The sequence below is a fragment of the Myripristis murdjan genome, chromosome 11 (genome assembly GCF_902150065.1).
Source record: "Myripristis murdjan chromosome 11, fMyrMur1.1, whole genome shotgun sequence".
Classification (NCBI taxonomy): Eukaryota; Metazoa; Chordata; class Actinopteri; order Holocentriformes; family Holocentridae; genus Myripristis; species Myripristis murdjan.
In genome coordinates, this window is record NC_043990.1 from 27739076 (window position 1) to 27757939 (window position 18864).

Consider the following 18864-nt stretch of genomic DNA (forward strand, 5'->3'; position numbering starts at 1 on the left):
CATCAAGTCTCTCCTGCAGTGGAATTAACATTTTATTATGCCTGCTCTTATTGTGAAGGCCCACTATTAGATGCAGGCATAAAATACAATGCTTTTGAAAATGTACACATTCCACTGGACAACATAAGAAAACGACTTCAACATGCCACGTTTACTTTTACTTTTTTAACATTTTCTTTCAAATGAAACTGTAAGATCCATCCTGTTGAAACAGGCTTGGATGATGCTCTGCCTGAGAAAATCCTAACGACAGCCACAGCCGGGGCAGATTTGAGCTACTTCACATATCGACATGTTATATTGGCAGAATTCTTCATTTCAGGCCAATACCAATATTCATTTCTAAAGCCCATATCGGCTGATACCAATGTCATGCTGATATTATCATGCATCCCTGTCAAAAACCATGTGATACTATTTAGCAAGAAAGTAATCACATTTTGCCTGAATGTCATTGGTTCTTTATCAGTGAGGAACCTCCATATTTTTTACAACACAGGCTCTCTGACATGTGAGCCCAATATTGGTTCACTGTCAGCAAACCCATTGATCGGTCTACCTGCACCAGAGGCTCTGACTGCTTTTCAGACAACCTGCATGAGTAAAGCACATTCACAAAGCTGTGAAATGGCCAGACTTATTGCCTTTTGCAGACGTAGGGCCTCAGTCAACACAGGCACTCATCATGTTCATATCAGCGTAACTAAAAACTCAGCAGCTCTGGGTATTAAAAGTCTTTGTTTAGTAAGAAAGCTTAAACCAGTGTGAGGAGAGGCTCCGCAGACTGAGAGTAGTGAAAGTCTTCTGAGTGGTTTCAGAGTGGGTGTGGCTCAGTGGTGTGTTCACATCAGTGAGACAGTGATCTCTTCTCCTTGCTGTTCAGTAAATCAAACCTGAGGTAGTTAGTTCCATGAGCAGCGTTGCAGTGACAAAACCTTTCCCTGAGTCTGTCACTAGGAGCTTGGTGACGGGGCGGCGTGGCCCTGCTCCTCCTCGCCCCTCGACGACGCGGCCGTTCCCTGAGAGCCCGGAGACGACTGCTGCTGTGCTTTGACAGGACAGTTGGCCACGACGTGGGCGACACTCTGGCAAAAATGGCACTTTTTGGGCTGAGGGGGCAGCTGGCATTCTTTGGCATGATGGTCTGGGCCTCCGCAGTTGTAGCATCTGAAACCACAAGAGCAGAAAGGCAGAGGGGCTGTAAACATCATGTGGTCAACATCATGTACTACATCATTTTCAATGAAAATCATGTAGTAATACTTGTACTAGTAGTAGTAATAATGTAAAAATTATTGAAATAATCTGTAGTGGTTTATTTAAATTCATCATATAATTACATTCATTTTAATAATATAATATAATATAATATAATATAATACAGGCAAGATTTGACCAGGATATACTCTAGTTGACAGTTAAGTGACATGCCTGTTGTCCGCCACCAGGGGGCAGCAAAATCTCAAACTTGGAGCCCAGCCACAGTGCTGGGCACAACACTTGTCTTTGTTGCGCTCCCAATAAAAATGTGCAGGTTAGCACTCTGACACACAACAGCAGGTTGTCTGTGTCAGCTTCAGTCTCTTGGGCTTTGCTCATAAATATTACTATTAATTCCTTGTTCGTTCATGGCAACATTTTAAAATGTGCACTGGTTTATGATCAGGAACATGCACTGTGTGGAGGAGCTTCTCTCTCCTACTTCATATTAAATATTCAACCCGCAGGAGTAACAGTATTTTAGAAATAGTTATGATTAGAGTGGCCTTGTTGTGGGCAGTCAAGCCACAGCAGAAATATGAATTTTGCTATTCTGCATTGTGACAGAGAAGGACCAACTTAATCAGACAAAATCCACTGAGTTTTGTATTTGGACAGTCTGGATTTCTGTTTGCACTGGCTTTTTTTTTTTTTTTTTTTTTTTTTTGACAGTGTTAAACAGGTTTTAACAAAATCTAACTTAAGAAAAGCTCTCTATAGTCAAGCATAGGCAGCATAGGCAGCTGTTGGGACAGAGGCCATGTTCAGCTCCATAAGCACGTCCTGAAGGGTAGAACTAACAGATTCATTACAAAGGTGTTAACAGTTCAGATCAACACGCACTGTGCAAACTGAGGCTCGACTGAAGTCAGGACTGCTCAGACACACCACACAAAAACTGCAGACGAAGTCTCAACCTTTAAATTTCGCTCTTAGTCCACTTATTTTGTCAGTTGCAATTTTCAAAGATTAAAAGTTTTTAAAGGGATAGTTCACCCATTTTGAAAAGATATTATTTCACTTCCCCCCAGCTGATGTTAATGTGCAGCCATGACCACCAGAGATGTGACCAAAGGTTCTTTTATGATACAGTTCTTCTTGATAGCCCTTTACATTGTACGTTGATGTCCTTTCTGCTCTCACCATCGTCTGAGTCATCACTGTCTGTCTCAAAACTGAAACAGTTGTAGTGCAGAAGCAGCATGACTATGTTGTGCAACCAAGTTAAAGGTTAACAAACTGTCAACTGGTGTTTTCAGGGGGATTGAGGACACATGTAATCCTTCAATTGAAGGATTATGTGCTCCTCTTTGAGTTCAGATTATTTTCCAACCTCTTGGGTTTCTGAGAGCCGTCGTCAACTGAATACAAGGCCCTTTTCCTTAGCCCCTGAAGAGCTGACATGCTGCAGATTAGAGGGTTTCAGCTGACAGCGATGCCACACTACACCGTTTTGGCATCCTTCACCTTTTTTTTTTTTTTTTTTTTATACCTCTGTTCAAGCCAAGTCATTCAAACTTGATTCAGTTACATATGAAGGTAGTATAAAAGCAGGGTCCAGAGAGCCCTAGGGGTCCTGGAGGGTCTTGACGGACTGTCTAAACACTGAAACACAATAAATCTGATTCTAATTATATTACAATTTTTAATAATTGCAAATATAGTTTTTTGTTCATTTTGAAAATACTTTTTGCTGATTGTCTTCTTATTTTCTCTTATTTTCTTCTTTTTTTCTTTCTTTTTTATTTATTTTATTTTATTCATTTGTAATTTTCTTTTTATTTTCTTTGCTATTTCTGATTTTATTTTTGAAATAATTTTCTGCTTATTTTTCACTCTGAGGACATTTTCATGTTGCAGGAAAAGCTCTTTGTCACAGCTCTTATCCAGAGGCAGCAGGAAGGGGTTCAGAGTCTGGCTCCTGAACATTTAAACAGCACACACAGCGGCTGTTTTGGGGATCCAACCTGTGACCTCTGAGTTGCAGAACAGTCTCTTATAACACAAGGTCCCCCCGCTGCTGACAATATCAGTATGTATGATACATTTTCTTCACAGATACTGTTAAATCCCTCATTTAATAAATGTGACTAGGCCTGTTTTGTACACCCATCACTCCAGCCAATGGACAAAAACCTCTGTTCAGCACAACTATTTGGGTCAAAAGCTGCTACTGTCTCATCTCAAGAAAAAAAAAGTCCTACTGAGAGCCTTGAGAGTTTCACCCATTGCAGATACAACATAAAACCCTCCTTGCAAGAGCCTCTTGTACCTTCAAAAACCCTTTGTGGAGTAAAAAAAAAAAACATGCAGCCTCTTTTTGATGTCATGTTGCCCTTGACATAAAACAACAATGCTCACTTTTGAAAAGAGAGGCTCTAACAAAATCTTCCGGATGTCCATTCTGCTCAGTTGTAGGTCTGAACCAAACACTACCCAACACACACATATTCATTATATTGCAAAAAGAAACAAAATTGGAAATGATCTGTGTGTCTCGGTAACATTACGGAGGTTCAGTGATACCACGGCTCAGCTGAGCGCCTCTGTGGCTAACTCAATCCACGCTCTGATGATTGGAAAAAAAAAAAGAAAGAAAAATAGATAGATAAATTGATAGGAAATTGATACAAGTTAGAAGGAAGATTGAGACTGATAGAAAATTAATAGAAAGAAGGAATTAAGTTTTTGATTGTTCTTGGCAGACAGTTTGCATTACGCTTCAAACAATGCAGATTTTTGAAACCCGGTGCTGATATTTTAGGATTATAGCCATTAGCCATTAGACAATATATTGTGCTAATATTCGGTGTCTTGTAATTCTTGATTCTGTATCTAGTAATCTGATCATTTGCATGCCAAAAATACCAAGAATTTTGTGTTTTACCCAGAACTGTAGTGTTGTCAGGGTGGAGCTCTGACATAGCATTTAGAGCATGAAGCACTAAAAGAGGGAACACTAAAAGTCTCCATTGAAAACGGGCTTGTCTCTTCAGTTTGGACAGATCCACTGGTGGGTTGGAGAGCCAGAGGTCTCCAAAGATCCCAAAAATGTGCTGCTGAATTCCAGGGAAACATGTCTTATTAAATGATGCACAAGACATGCAGATCTTTTCTGTTTGATGTGAGGCTGCAGCCATAAAACAACAACATCTTGGATTTGAATATTTCACTCAGTGTCAGTGGGATGGACCCTCAATGAAGCCGCAACCAGCAGAGACACAATATGGATGTAAAAATGTTATTTTTCCTAAACTTTGAAGCTACTTGTGAAGAAATCAACGGGACATCAGAGAGTGGGTTTAGAGTCTCCTTAAATAAGGGGCACACATGTTTCACTGCCCCTAAAGCTGCTACGGAAAATCATGTAATAATGATGCGATTTCTAAGAAGACACTGATTTAGTGAGCGTGAGGTCCTCAGGCAGGTCGCTCAGGGGCCGACGGTTCCCTGACAGCAAAGGCACAGTGGCGCCTTGTTTTCAGCCTTGAGTCAGCTCGCAGCTTCTTGCCAAAGGACCTCAGGCTGCACACAGACTCATAAGGGCTTAATAACTCTAAAACGTAGCTAAGACACAGGCCATGAAGTGCCTTACAAGTAAGCAATAAAATCCTAAAATCGATCCTTAAACAGACAGGCAGCCAGTGAAGGGAGGAGAAAACAGGGGGACTATCACAGAAGTTGAATTTAATGGTCATTGTTCTGTTTGCTCATGTGGCTGGTGCAGAATAAAGTGGCAATTATAGCTGTTTGCTGTGGTAACAAGTCAGTATCAGGCCATAACATGTACCACACTCAATAGATATATCTTTTACTTAATATAACTCATTAAATGATGTTTCACTGTTCTAGTTTAGCCAAACACTGGAGAGGATAAGGGTTTGTTAAATTAAATTAAAACAGGCGAACATACCATAGCAATGATATAATAAAAATGGCCACCGCTCTGACTATCCTGGTATATTGATTTGAATGGGAAAGACCATTCTACTCCATTCAGTTTCTCGAAGAAATAAAGGCATGTATGATGATCTCAGTGTCTTAAAACTCAAAATGGATCTGATCCTCGAGGTATCATCATTTGCATCATATTGGCAATACATTATATTAATCCCTTGTACTCTGATTTTCCCTTAAATTTTCCCTCAAGTAGCTTCAAAGTTAGAGAACAACATTTTTTACATCCATATTGTGTCTCTGCTGGCTGCAGCTTCATTGCAGCCCCATCCCACTGATACTGAGTGAAATATTCAAAGCCAAGATGTTGTTGTTGTTGTTGTTTTATGGCTGCAGCCTCACATCGAATAGAAAAGATGAACATTGATCATTTTGTACACATTTCCCAGGAATGAAGCACCTGTTTGGGATCTTTGGAAACCTTGGGATCTCCACTACAATAAATAAACTATAATAAAATGAAGGTCTGAGGGGTTTATCCACTTCTTATTATAAGGCCAGCATCAAAGAACTGTACCAGTCTAAACTGCCACTGTGCTATTTATGATCTGTTATTTCTCAAGGCAACACCAGCCCATTTCCATCACCTCAACAAGGTGTTCATTCATCACAGCCGGTAAAATTTTAGAGTTACACCTGAACCGTCAAATTTTCTAGCAATAAAATAATGACCCTGCGATGGAGAATGAGGAAGCACAGAACAACGCTCCCGGCGCAGCACGGCTCCCTGCCTCTCCTCCAGCCCAGCCCCCATCAGGGATTGGTATTGATCAGCGCGGCATGCGGGCGGGAGAGGCAGCTCTTTGTTTCGATACTGCGATGACCTCTGAACCCTGACCCTGGCTCTGGCACTGCCCCTCCGCCTTCCACCTCATTTACACACCACACCCCATTGTTGCTATGGCAGTGGTGACCTCTGACCTCTCTCAGGCACCTACATCTGTTATCAGTTAAATGGATAGGATCCTTTCCTTTTCCTGAATGCAGCATTTATGTTTCGGGGAGTGGGTGAGAAACAGAAGCACCATCTGAATGCAATCAAATCTCGCTGGTATTTAAAGACAGGAAGTTGCAGGTTTCATTTTATCATTGCCAACCATGATTAATATGGTCAAACTAAATAAGATGCTATCAAATTAATGGCCTCTGCTCTGTCTTAATAGCCCAAACTCTACAAACCAAGCTGCTCCCTTTCCTCTCCTGAACACAACATTTATTTTTGGCAGCCAGTGAGAGAAAGAAAAACACATCTGAATGCAATCTGATCAGGAAGAGAAAGTTGTGGGATTAATTTGTTCACTGCCAACCATGATTAATATGGTCAAACTGAATGAGATGCTATCAAATTAATGGCCTGATAAGATCTTAATAGCTTAAAATCTGCCAAGCAACCTTCACATGAGACCAGAACAATTTAAAATAAATAGCAATTTCTTCTAGTGACATCAATTTAGACTTTTTTACTTGCTGTTTTGGTCATTGTTATGCTATGATGAAACCACACTGTGGCCAGCTTAGAGGCCGCACAAAGCAGTGGGGGTAGGAGGGCTGAACCTCAATGGCTTTAACTCCCACGCCTGAGGAGATCAAACAGCAGCTGAAATTTGTTCCTTTTCAGAAATTGAGAATTTTTGGCAGCTCAGGATTATAGGTAGAGCATTTTTTTTAACTGTCCCTCTCCAGAGACTGTCAATCAAATTAAGAAAACCCCATAGAAATGCCATTTCCTTGCAACTTTTAAAATTGCAGCCTTTCCTCAAACTAAGACTTACATTGAGGCTCTAGACCAGTGATGTACCCCCTATGAAACATTTTTTCAGCCAAGTACCCCCTAACCAGCACAAAGCCTTTTTGGTGGGGTTTTTTCAGGATGATGAAATTTAATACTGAATATAAAATTCCGTTTATGAACTTTCATTTGTATTTTAATGAATATTTATTAGCCTAAAAAAATATTTTTAAGGAACCTTGCATGGATGCTATTTTTTTATAATATATATTTTTATAAAAACCTCACATACCCCCTGGAGTTCCTCCATGTACCCCCCATTTGAGAAACAGTGCTCTAGACAACCCTGTCTCCTAAAAGTCTCATTCCCATACATCTAAATCACATTTTTAACTTCTGTTTAGGGAGAATAATATTTTGTCACGGTAAACATTTGTTTCTGATGTATCACAAATACATTATCATATCGTGCATATCACATCAGGTGGCAATTTTGCCAGTTTTGTTACCATTAGTCACCAAAACCATTTGGTTATGGTAAGGGAAAGGTTCAAGTCAGGCACTTGGTTGCAGAGATAATAAATGTAACATTTCCAACAGACCGGGGGGATCACCAGTCACTGTTTGACCCATCAGGTACCCTTCCTTCCTGTTGTGCAGACTTCAGACTAAGTGATTACAAATGCTCTTGTAATCTGTTACGAACAAAAGTAATCTGCAGCAACAAACCGTTTTGTTGTATGAGAATGTCGTTTTTAAGAGCCAGGTCTCGTTTCAGATCTGAACATCCACAATCTGAACTCACCGGTCGCCCTTAGAGCGTCGTTTCTGAGCACCTTTGGGTCTCCTCTCGCTGCCCTGACACGGCGCTCCATTGGGCCCAGTGACCCTGAGAGACTCCAGGCCTTTGGATGATTTCTTAAAGGTGAACTCCACGGCCTCGCCCTCCTTGAGACTGCGGAAGCCCTCCATGTGCAGTTTGCTCTGTCAGGATTGAGAAAGAGTGAAGGCCAGGGGGTTTAAACGGTTAGCACAGCATGTCAGCATAAAGGTATAAGGTACACATTTTATATTAACTCTTAGAAATAAGGTTCCTCGAGGGTTTACTGAATGACAAGCTATTTTAGAACATTTTTAATTCAATAACATTTTTCATTTCAAGAACACCTTTTTAGAAGAATTAGTTCCAAAGGGAGGCTTTGGGGGGCACAGACCATGAGCACCACCAGGAATTTTGGGCCCCATGAAAACAAAAATATATATATTTACTTGATGATGGTTTAATAATTTTATATTAGTTTTTACCTATTTTTTGGGGCCCCTGTCAGGCAAGGCCCTTGGAATTGTCCTAACTTTTCCCCAATATACAGCGCCCCTGGCACAGACAGTAAAGATTTCAGTCTTAATAATATTCTGTTCTATATAGTGTTGAAGTGGGGGTCATTTCAACTCAACTGACAAAAAAAAAAAAAACAAAAAAAAAAAACATGGAATAAGCATGTCATTTATCAGTGAGTGAGGCTGATGACAAGAACCATGCAGACTCAACCATCAAATTATGTGCTTATACATGTTTTTTGTTCAGTCTAAAGGCCTCTCAGTTCAGTGCAATTTTACATAGCGTCCCTTTAAATAAATGGTTAATAAATGGTCATCAGTTTCTGCTCCACCTTGACCCAGAAATTTATTCAAAGCAAGTGAGCTGGCAAGTTTTATATTAATGCAGACATTTTGCAGCTCAGGGTTAATGGGTTTGATGACCCTGCTTTTTCCTACCAGTTTCTTCTTTTTTCATTGCTAAATTCATTAGATTCTGATACGACTTAAATGCATTCTCTTTTGTTCTAGGAAAAAAACATGTCAGGTGTGCAAGATGGAGAGCTACCAAATCTGTGTGTGTAATTACAACTCAAGAGTTCTGCTTAATTTGAAAATGAAAGCAAACTTTAGACAATTGAAACAGATTTAAAAGCAGAAATGGAAACATCTCGCAACAAACGCTCTCAGTGAAACCACGGCTCCCTCATAAAATTCAATCCTATTGACAGCCCTGTTAAAACATCAATGATTTTACACCCCTCTCCTTGTGTGTGTGTGTGTGTGTGTGCAGTACTCCCACCCCTCCGCAAGCCAGCCTCCAAAGCATTCCTAACCTCAACCCCCCTCTGCTTCCTCAGCACCGCCACCAACATGGAGCCAAAGACCCTCTAAAACGAGTCCATCTGGTCAGGTTTCAAACTGACCACTGCACTGGAGGATGCTGGGAAAAAAGCAGAGGGGAGGTGTGCATTCCTGGAATAGCTACAATCAATCAGGAATCTATGTAGAAAAAGATTTTATATCACGCTAAACTCAAGACTTTTGTCGTAATGGTTATGCTACACTCATGATATCTGTTCAATAATTTGCTTTCCAGGCGATGCAGTAGTGAATAAAAAGGAGGGTAAAGTGTGGTCATCACACTTAACACCCCCCCTCCAACCAAAATCCTCATTCTATTTTCATTCAACCATAGTCTGCATCATGAATTTAAAGATTTATTTAGTTGGTTTATTCTGCTCTGCATTCCTTCTCTTCGACTTTTTTCACTTATGGTTGTGGGTTGCATCACATATGTAATATGTAATTGTTTACCAAAAGGTTAGGTATGTGGAACACCAACTTGAAATTAATTTTATACATTATTAAATGGTATACATTTCATCCAAAAGTTGATCAAAATCAAATTAAGTATTTTTTTCTTGGCTGTGTCCTTTTACTTTTGCTGCTGCAATTATTCAACACTCTGATTAATAAAGTTTCATCAATCTTTGATGATAAGCACTCATTGCCAAAGATGGTGGATAAAAGCACAGACAGTCGACCAGAGCAGACAAAGCAGACAGTGACAGTGACAGACCTGTTGTGAGGCTCATTTATTGAGAGTGGTTTTATTGTCAAAGTGGTCAGCTTTAACTTTTTGTCTGCTTTGTCTAACACAGGCTCTCAGGTCTCACCACAGACATTCACAGTTGAGAAACTATATCACTGTGTGATGCTAGCTTGCGCAGTAGGTGTGCTGCAGCAAATAAGGAACAAGAGGATGGCTGCCACAGTATTTGACAGATAGAGGGTGTAGGGGAAGCTTTTCTTTCAGCTATCACCACTCATGCTAACTTTTTTCTTTTTGTTTTCAGATTTCAGATTTTCAGATGTTCAGATTTTAATCACTTACTTCCTACTTCCCACTCGTGTAAATGGCTGGTACGAGACTGCGAGGCTATCAGCACAACAAAATGTGAAAGGTTTTTGTCGTCGTGGCTGGAGGCCCCGGGCCATTAGCACCATCTGGCTCGAAGAAAGCCCTAGCTCACAGTGGCACAGTGCAAATATTTATGCACATGAAACTGTAGTGTTTTTTGTTTTTATTTTTACTTAAACACACCCCTGATCAAAATTTTAAGACCAGTTGAGAAATTGCAAGAATTTACATTTTGCACTGTTGGATCTTTAGAACGTTCTAAGTAGAGCTTCAAAATGCAAAAAGAAGAAATGGGAGTGACACAAAAAAAAATTTGAGTAAGCAATTTATTGCAAACGACCATTAAACTGAAATAGGCTGTTCATCAGCTGATCAAAAGTTTAAGACCACAGCCTTTAAAAGCCCAAATCTTGGCAAAAAGGTGGATTCAGTGTCATTTTCTGTCAGGTATCCACACTGTCATGACCTCCTGATGGCAAAGGCAAAAAAGCTTTCTTGTTAATCACCTCAAAAATTTGTTTCGGCATGCTTGATGCTAGTGTTTCCAGGAGGCTAGTGGGAATGTTGCTCCAAGTGGTGAAGATGGCTTCACGGAGGGCATCCACTGTCTGGAACTGGTGTCCATTTTTGTAAACTTCCCTTGTCATCCAACCCCAAATGTTCTCAACTGGATTTAGATCAGGGGAACACGCAGGATGGTTCAAAAGAGTGATGTTATTTCTCTGGAAGAAGTCCTTTGTCAGGTGGGCATCGTGAACTGCAGCGTTGTCCTGTTGAAAAACCCAGTCATTAACGCACAGACGATGGCCTTCAGTCATGAGGGATGCCCCCTGCAACATCTCCACATAGTCAGCTGCCGTTTGATGCCTCTGCAGGACCTGAAGCTCCATTGTTCCATTGAAGGAAAAAGCCCCCCAGATCATGATGGCGCCCCCTCCACTGTGCCGTGTAGAAAACATCTCAGGTGGGATCTCCTTGTCATGCCAGTAACGTTGGAAGCCATCAGGACCGTCAAGGTTACATTTTTTTCTCATCAGAGAATAAAATTTTCTTCCACCTTTCAATGTCCCATGTTTGGTGCTCTCGTGCAAACTCCAAACGGGCAATTTTGTGCCGTTGAAGGAGACGAGGCCTTTGAAGACGTTTTTTGTTCTTAAAATCCTTCTCTCGCAGATGCCGTCTGATGGTTATGGGACTGCAGTTGGCACCAGTGACAAGCTTAATTTGGGCCGAGGATCGTCCCATGTCTTGACGGACAGCCAAATGGATCCTCCGGCTCAGGGTCGGTGCAATGTTTTTGGGTCTACCTCTTGACTTTTTTGGTCCATAACCCTCAGGATCTTTTAAGAAGTTTAAAATGACTGTCTCACTGCATCCAACCTCAGCAGCAATGGCACGCTGTGAGGGCCTTGTTGTTGGGCCTTGCTTATCCGACCGCGTTCAGAGAGAGAAAGCTTTTTTGCCTTTGCCATCAGGAGGTCATGACAGTGTGGATACCTGACAGAAAATGACACTGAATCCACATTTTTGCCAAGATTTGGGCTTTTAAAGGCTGTGGTCTTAAACTTTTGATCAGCTGATGAACAGTCTATTTCAGTTTAATGGTTGTTTGCAATAAATTGCTTACTCAAATTTTTTTTGTGTGTCACTCCCATTTCTTCTTTTTGCATCGTGAAGCTCTACTTAGAACCTTCTAAAGATCCAACAGAGCAAAATGTAAATTCTTGCAATTTCTCAACTGGTCTTAAGATTTTGATCAGGAGTGTATGTAAAGCCATGCATAGCTGCTGGCACAATGTTCTGCAGGTTCTTTCACGGCTTACATATTGTGTTTTCTCCACCTTATGACTATAATGTGCTGTAAGCCCACAGCTGATGGCGGGAGGCTCGTAGGTGGTTGGTTCATGGCTCTTACATGCTGCAATGCTTAACCCAGACAGCCTCTTTTCATCACCGGGCGGGTGGGTGGTATTGTTACTGCGGTGATCATTATGGGGAAGGATTCCAAAAGTCCTGATTGCCTGACAACCTCAATGTTCCTGCTCAGCCTGTCAGGAGATTCACCAATCTGTCCTTCCGCTGACACTTTTCACCTCGCCCGGCTCTCCTGCCCCTAACGAGGCTGCTGCTAGGAATACATTTACATTCCATTTTACATTTTAGGCATTTAGCTGACGGTCAAATCCAGAGCAAATGTACAGGCTGTGTGCAGGTCTCACCATGCAATGACTGTTTTATGTGTTGTATATCCATATATTCATTCTTACATTAATACAGGTAAGTTGCATGGTTAATGCAATAAGCACTTAAGTAGGTACAACATAAATGTTTTACAAAACTCACATTTTCATTTTGAAAGGTTTTATTCAACCTTCTGAATAAGATTCAGAAGGTTAGGGGGGAAGGGTGGGGGGGTCACGGGGTAACCACTCCCCCTGGTGCCCCCATGTTTGAAAAAGCACAACTAAAGTGCCCTCTAGAGACCAAAAACGAGAGGAAGTGCCTCATTGTCTGCTCTTCAACATAGGAAACAAAAAACTTGCACAAAAACCTGTAGAACTTTAAAGTTTGGTGTTTAGTGCTTTTTCTCTAAATGTAAGAATGGCTTGTGTGTGAAGCAAATGTTCATAGTTGCCTCTGTGTTTTACTTCAGAGGTGTTTGTGAATAAAAAAATTAAAGGTTCTTACTTCCCTGTGTATTTTCTCAGTGTTTGACTTTTAATCTGGATCATCTAATAACAATGTTAAAGTTAGTTGTGGACAAAGACTTTTTTTTTTAATATAAAGATCTTTTTTTTTGGCATTTCTGCTTTATTTGACAGTCACAGTAGAGATAGACAGGAAAGGCAGGGTAGAGAGAGGGAACAACGTGCAGCAAAGGACCTGAGGTCGAACTGGAACCCCGGTCGCTGCGATCGGGACCAAGCCCCAGCACATGGTATGCGCTTTTAACTGGTGAGCCACCGGGGCACCCGACAAAGACTTTTAATCAGACATGAAGCATCAGAGCTTTTTGTGTGCTGGTGGGACCGCCTGTCATGCAGGAGGTGCCCTTTTTATTTTTTGGCCCCTGCCCTTCAAACAGCCTGGTTCCACCACTGCTTCTTATAAATTTACTCATCACCTTTTTACATTTTTCAAGTACATTTTTCAAGAAAATCAAGTGAATTTGCTCAACGCTTTCAGTTAATTTCTTGTGTTCTTGTTTGGTCAGAAACTGGCTGTATGACAAGCTTTTTTGCACTTTAAATTAATTTTAGAATTGGTCTTAAATCTAATTCCAAATAGAAAAGTCTTTCTGATACCTGCAGACACCATGGTAGAATAGGCTTGGGTTCCTATCACTAAAAAGGACGAGCCAGCAAAATGAAACGAAGGAGGTTAAATGCCAGGACTTTAGGAGCTCAGCAGTGCGCCGGTGATCATATCGCACGTGAAGAGAAAGGGAACAAGAGCTAAGAAGAGAGAAAGAAGGGCCTTTTTTCAGTCAGAAAGCAGCAATGAGAGGAATCTGATCTCTTAAATGGAGCTGTGCAAATGCAAACATGCTCTGCCCACACACACACACACACACACACACACACACACACTTCTTATTCACAGATTTGCTCAGGAATGGGACTCCATCTGTTAGGATGACAAACAATCAATCAGTCGGAAAAGCCGCTCTGCACTTAATCAATCTGTTCTCCTGGTGGATGGATTGGCCCCGAGACAGTTAAGATTATCTGGCAACTTTGTAATTCCCCATGCTCCTGATAATCCGAAACTGGCAACCATCGAGACCCAGTAAAGACGTGAAGTGCCAACCACAAACTGCTCTGAACCCCAAGATGTGTGGCCAAGGTCTTACATCTAACACCTTCCAAGAACAATTTTACTTCCACTCTTCGTAGCACACGGAGCAGTGGCTGATGACTGAGAAGATAAACCTGTCATCAGTTATCACACATCGGTCCCCAAACTGTCAGCTGAGAGGGAGCTGGGGATTCCCTGTGAGCGACTGTTACAATCCATATAAATCCTCTAAAGTTTGCTGTCACTTTCCAGATAAACAGAACCCATTAATATCAGAAAAATACTGGTTCTTATATAGTTCCTCAAAATGCTCTCTGTTTGTACAAAGACCCATCACCAGCTGAACAACCTCTTTATTTAGGGGTTAGGGCTCCTCACACACTTTATGTGGTTCTTTTAAGTACTACGGGTTCCTCATTTTTATGGGAGTTATTTGGTGGCGGCAGCATGAAATTAGGACTGCAGCTAACAATTATGGATTAATGTGCAAATTATTTTCTCAATGACTGGATTAATGTCTTGGTCTATAAACCACCTCGTCTGGAACTGAATGAAGGGAAAAGGAATGTCAGTAAATCGCTAACAACATGTTCATGCACATGCATGTTCATTTGGATTTAAAATGCTCAAAGAACCTTTTATTCTGAAGAACCATTTAAAAAAGGTTCTTTACTGCAGCAGTTGGTTCCACAAAATTCTTTAAAATGACTCAGAACCATTTATATTTTTTCTGTGTGTAGTTGTAATTACACGCACAGATTTGATAGCTTTCCATCTTGAACATCTGGCAGACTCACTTACTTTGAATACATTTCTGGGTACAAAGTGGAGCAATCACTGATGAGCTCCCAGTTATTAACCATGTATTTAAAGGTGCACTCTGTAAAATTGTATTAAAGGACCCTTCAGACTGAACTGACAAAAAACACATAAGAAGAATGAAATTTGATGGTGGAGTCTCATCGTTAGATCCAAGAATGAGAACTGTGCAGACAGAACTGACAAAAATTCATGGATAAGGCACAAACAAAACATTAAAACAGAATCTACATGGTTCTCATCATCAGCCTGACTCGCTGATAAATGATGTGCTTGTTGCATGTTTCTTTTTTTTGTTTGTTTGTTTGTTTGTTTTTTGTCAGTTGACTCTAAACAGCCCTCACTGCAATAATCAAAATTCAGTTTTGCATAGCATGCCTTTAAAAAATTATTTCATATACATAAATTATTAAGCGTTGATCACTAAGCTATCAGTTTAGTTTGGTGTTGGTCCTAAATTCTCCTCTGTGTATTTGTTTAGCTACAGCCACCAAATTTGTTTTCGAGAGGTTTTTGTGTGATCTCTGCTCTCCATTATGATGATAACAGCTACAAGATCAAATGTGGACTGACTGACCAACTGCACTGCATCTCTTTGTTGGCGTCACCACACACACAACTGGTAGCTTTCCATCTTCTATAGATGACATTGTCCAAATCATTCACTCAGCGCCTCATTCACTGACATTTTCAGCCTTTCACACACTCCATACTCAATAAGCCATTCACAAGGCTCCAGAACTCAACAACTAGCAGTAATAATCTTGTTTAAAATGAGTGAAAGGCTTATTGTATCACCCAGATAAAAAAAAGAAAAAGAAAGAAAGAAAATGATAATAATTTAAATTACCTAAAATACTTATGAAGCTTCAGAAATCATTACCTCACCAAACTATTGATGTGATGTGCCTTCATGTGATTTTCCTAAAATATATCTTCCAAATACATTTTTAAGCAATTTAACTGAATTTCAGTATATTTTTGTTGGCATGGACATCATAATAACGTGGGAACATCGGCATAATTCGCACAAGCAGCAGATGCATTAAGTGTTTATGGCAAAACATTCATCCACAGCACCTTTCCTCCTCATTATAACATTAAAATCTACAGGATGAGATGTGGCCCCGGCCCAGGTCTCACTGAGCCCCAAGACTAGCATGTAAAAGGCCCTCAGTCCCGTCCTTTCATGTGATGATTTACAGCGACACAGGAGCAGGGAAACCCGAGACGAGGCCCGCAGCCCCCCAGCCCCCTTTCAACATGGGAGGTGGGACAGGGACTCAGGACTGGGTGGGCTCCCTGACGCTTTAATGACTTTATAACAGGAAGCAGGGCTGGACTGAGGAGAGGAACGAGCTTTGTTATCTCTGCTTTAGTCTCGAGCCCCCTTTTAAATGCTGAGTGCAGCCCCCCTCCTGTCTGCACTTTTTTAAAGTTCCACAGCAAATAATCTGTCTCTGAGCTCCAGGGGGAGGCTGACTTCAAGATTTGCTAATCTTCAGGTAATTTTGCACAAAAAATCCATCAGATGTCTTACATTTTCACCAAAGGACTTCTTACCAAATTGAGATGCATTTCTTATACACACCTTGTCCTTCTCACACATCAGGATTTTAATTAAGAGCTAATAACTATAATAGTCATTATAACTTTGAGATGCAAGCAAAATCACAAAAATGGCAAGCATGGATCTGTTCCTTTTTACATCAAAGCACACAAAGCGACCCTGGTCTGAGCTGAAACTGATATATGTTGGTTGTATTAAGCCTGTTAAAAATATATACTGAAAAAAAAAAAAATCATGAACATGTGCACTTTTTGTCCCCACCACACTTACTGCACGTAAACAATTTTTTTTCACACAATTCCAGTCTCACATGTGATAGTTTTTGCTTCAGATGTGAAATTTTCAACTCACAAAAGATTGTTTTTTGTCCACATATTTTTATATGATGATACGTGCCACTGCATATGGATCGTATTTGTTTGACATGCGAAAAAATCATTTCATGTGTGAAGAAATGTGATTCACTGGTGAGGAGTCATTTCTATAAGTGAAATGGAATATTCCCTATGTGACATTTTTGTAAAGTTAGAGAGAAAGTTCCTCCACAACTTTTAAAAAGTTTAAAAGTTATCAGCTGAATCTGAGGCATGATAAATAAAGACCAAGCTTTCCTGTAATAGCCTGTAATTTCAAGTTGACTCATATTTAATAGAACGCCTGAAATCTGTTGCAATCTAATTGAAATACAGAGTAAGGGCTTATCCAGGAAGAATAGCGTTGGCATATTGTGGTTAGAGTGACTGGTCCACATGTATCACAGCTTCACATTACTCAGCAAAACTGCCTTAATATTCTAGGTTTCTGGCCAAATCATGAGTCAGCAAGTTCAGACACTCTAACACTCCTAACCAGACTTTTAATTTAATATTCAACTGTAAAACCATGTTTTACTTCAAACATGGAAAAAAACCTTCCAGTGGGTGAGATAGTCCCAACTTTTTCCAGGGGCATTTTCTGGAGACAAGCATAAACATGTTGACACCAGGCAGCCCATCAAGAAAATAATTCAAGGAAATTCTGGAAACAAGATGACTATCTCAACCCACTGACAGATGTTGTTACTTGGTTTAAGAAAAACAAAAATCACATCAAGGGAACATTCAGGATCTATATGTTCCAGAAGATGACAGCTTGGTGACAACCAGCTGATAATGTGTCCCATCACGACAGCGGGCTGTGTTGGCTTGTGAAGGCCGGTGACGTTAATGAACCGGGCGCACCGAGCCCTGCCGTCTCACCTGGTGGACGAACACGTCGAGCGGCTGCTCCAGCGGGGCGCCGTCCCTGCTGGTCATGGACAGGAAGCCGAAGCCCATCCGCACGTTGAACCACTTGCAGACGCCGCTGCCGCTGGACGGAGCCGCGTCCTCCCCGCTCTGCGCGCAGCCGCCTGCACACACAGCGCAGACACACTCATTACAGGGGCACGGACACAGGCCGGGCCCGGGCCAGTGTATGTGGTGGTGATGACGATGATGATGATGAGCATGATGATGTGTGTTCTCCAAAAACAGACAGCAGTAAAGTGTGGGGCCCGAATTATTCTAAGTTTTCCAGCATGATGCGTCAGTATTGCGCAATGTCAAACAGATAGATAGATAGATAGATAGATAGATAGATAGATAGATAGATAGATAGATAGATGGTAAATAATAGTGACGGACGGCGCCTGCACTATTCCTTATTTACCAATTATTTTGAAATGACTAACCTGCTTCAGTAACAATATAACATCATGATTATGATTATCTCACTGATAATAATTTTGCTATTACAACGCTACCACAAAAGTAACATTTAACAATAGGCTAACAACAACAACAATAATACCAATGATAACAACAACAATAACAATAATAATAAAAAATACCAACAACAGCAAAAATCATAGTAATAATAATAAGAAGAAAAATAAACGTTATTTAAATAGCACTTTTCTCAATACGGATGCAAAGTGCTTTACAACGAAAGGAAAAAACCAGGCAAGTCTTACATGACAATAAGGCCAAACGACATGAGCAATGGAAAAACATAACATTTAATATTTAAAGTTTACTACAGGTTCACCTTCGAATTTTTAGGCCATTTTAAAAATCGATTTTGCAAGTTGAAGTCCTAATAGCTTGAGGAAGTAATGACTTAGGCCCATATTTTCAATTCTGAGAGAAATCTTCCAGAAATTGGCACGCAAAGGCAGGACCTGCAGGGTCGCTGCAGCCGACAGGCCTGTGAAACAAACCCAGTGCATCTTCACTGTGAGGAAATGTTAAGACTGCTCATTAACACGCAGCTCAGTCTGATATGTTTGTGATGCTGTTCTCTCTCTTTTTAAGGCATCACTAATTGTTGTCATGTTTCGTTCCAAAACTTCTCAACTTCTTATCCAGACTCCAAAAAATATGAATCAGTAGAAATTTACAGTCATTAATGTGAGGTTTGCAAAAGGGTTTCTGGTCTACCTGTGTAATTCGGATTGGAAACGGAGCCCAT

General features: G+C 40.7%; 1 protein-coding gene across 1 annotated transcript; it reads right to left on the reverse strand.

The window, feature by feature from the left end:
* Positions 1-953: 953 nt before the first annotated feature.
* On the reverse strand, positions 954-18864 carry LOC115368036 (protein lin-28 homolog A-like). Its single transcript, XM_030063993.1, has 4 exons — positions 18834-18864; positions 17613-17764; positions 7752-7930; positions 954-1167 (listed from the first exon to the last, which is right to left on the reverse strand). Exons 1-4 carry the CDS (start codon positions 18862-18864, stop codon positions 954-956), a joined length of 576 nt encoding a protein of 191 aa, XP_029919853.1.

Coding starts and splice junctions, on each gene's coding strand:
- LOC115368036 (XM_030063993.1), bottom strand. CDS start 18,864: ATGGGCTCCGTTTCCAATCCGAATTACACAG. Junction 17,765..18,833: donor TTCCAATCCGAATTACACAG/GTAGACCAGAAA, acceptor CTGTGTGTGCAG/GCGGCTGCGCGCAGAGCGGG. Junction 7,931..17,612: donor TCGACGTGTTCGTCCACCAG/GTGAGACGGCAG, acceptor CAATCCTGACAG/AGCAAACTGCACATGGAGGG.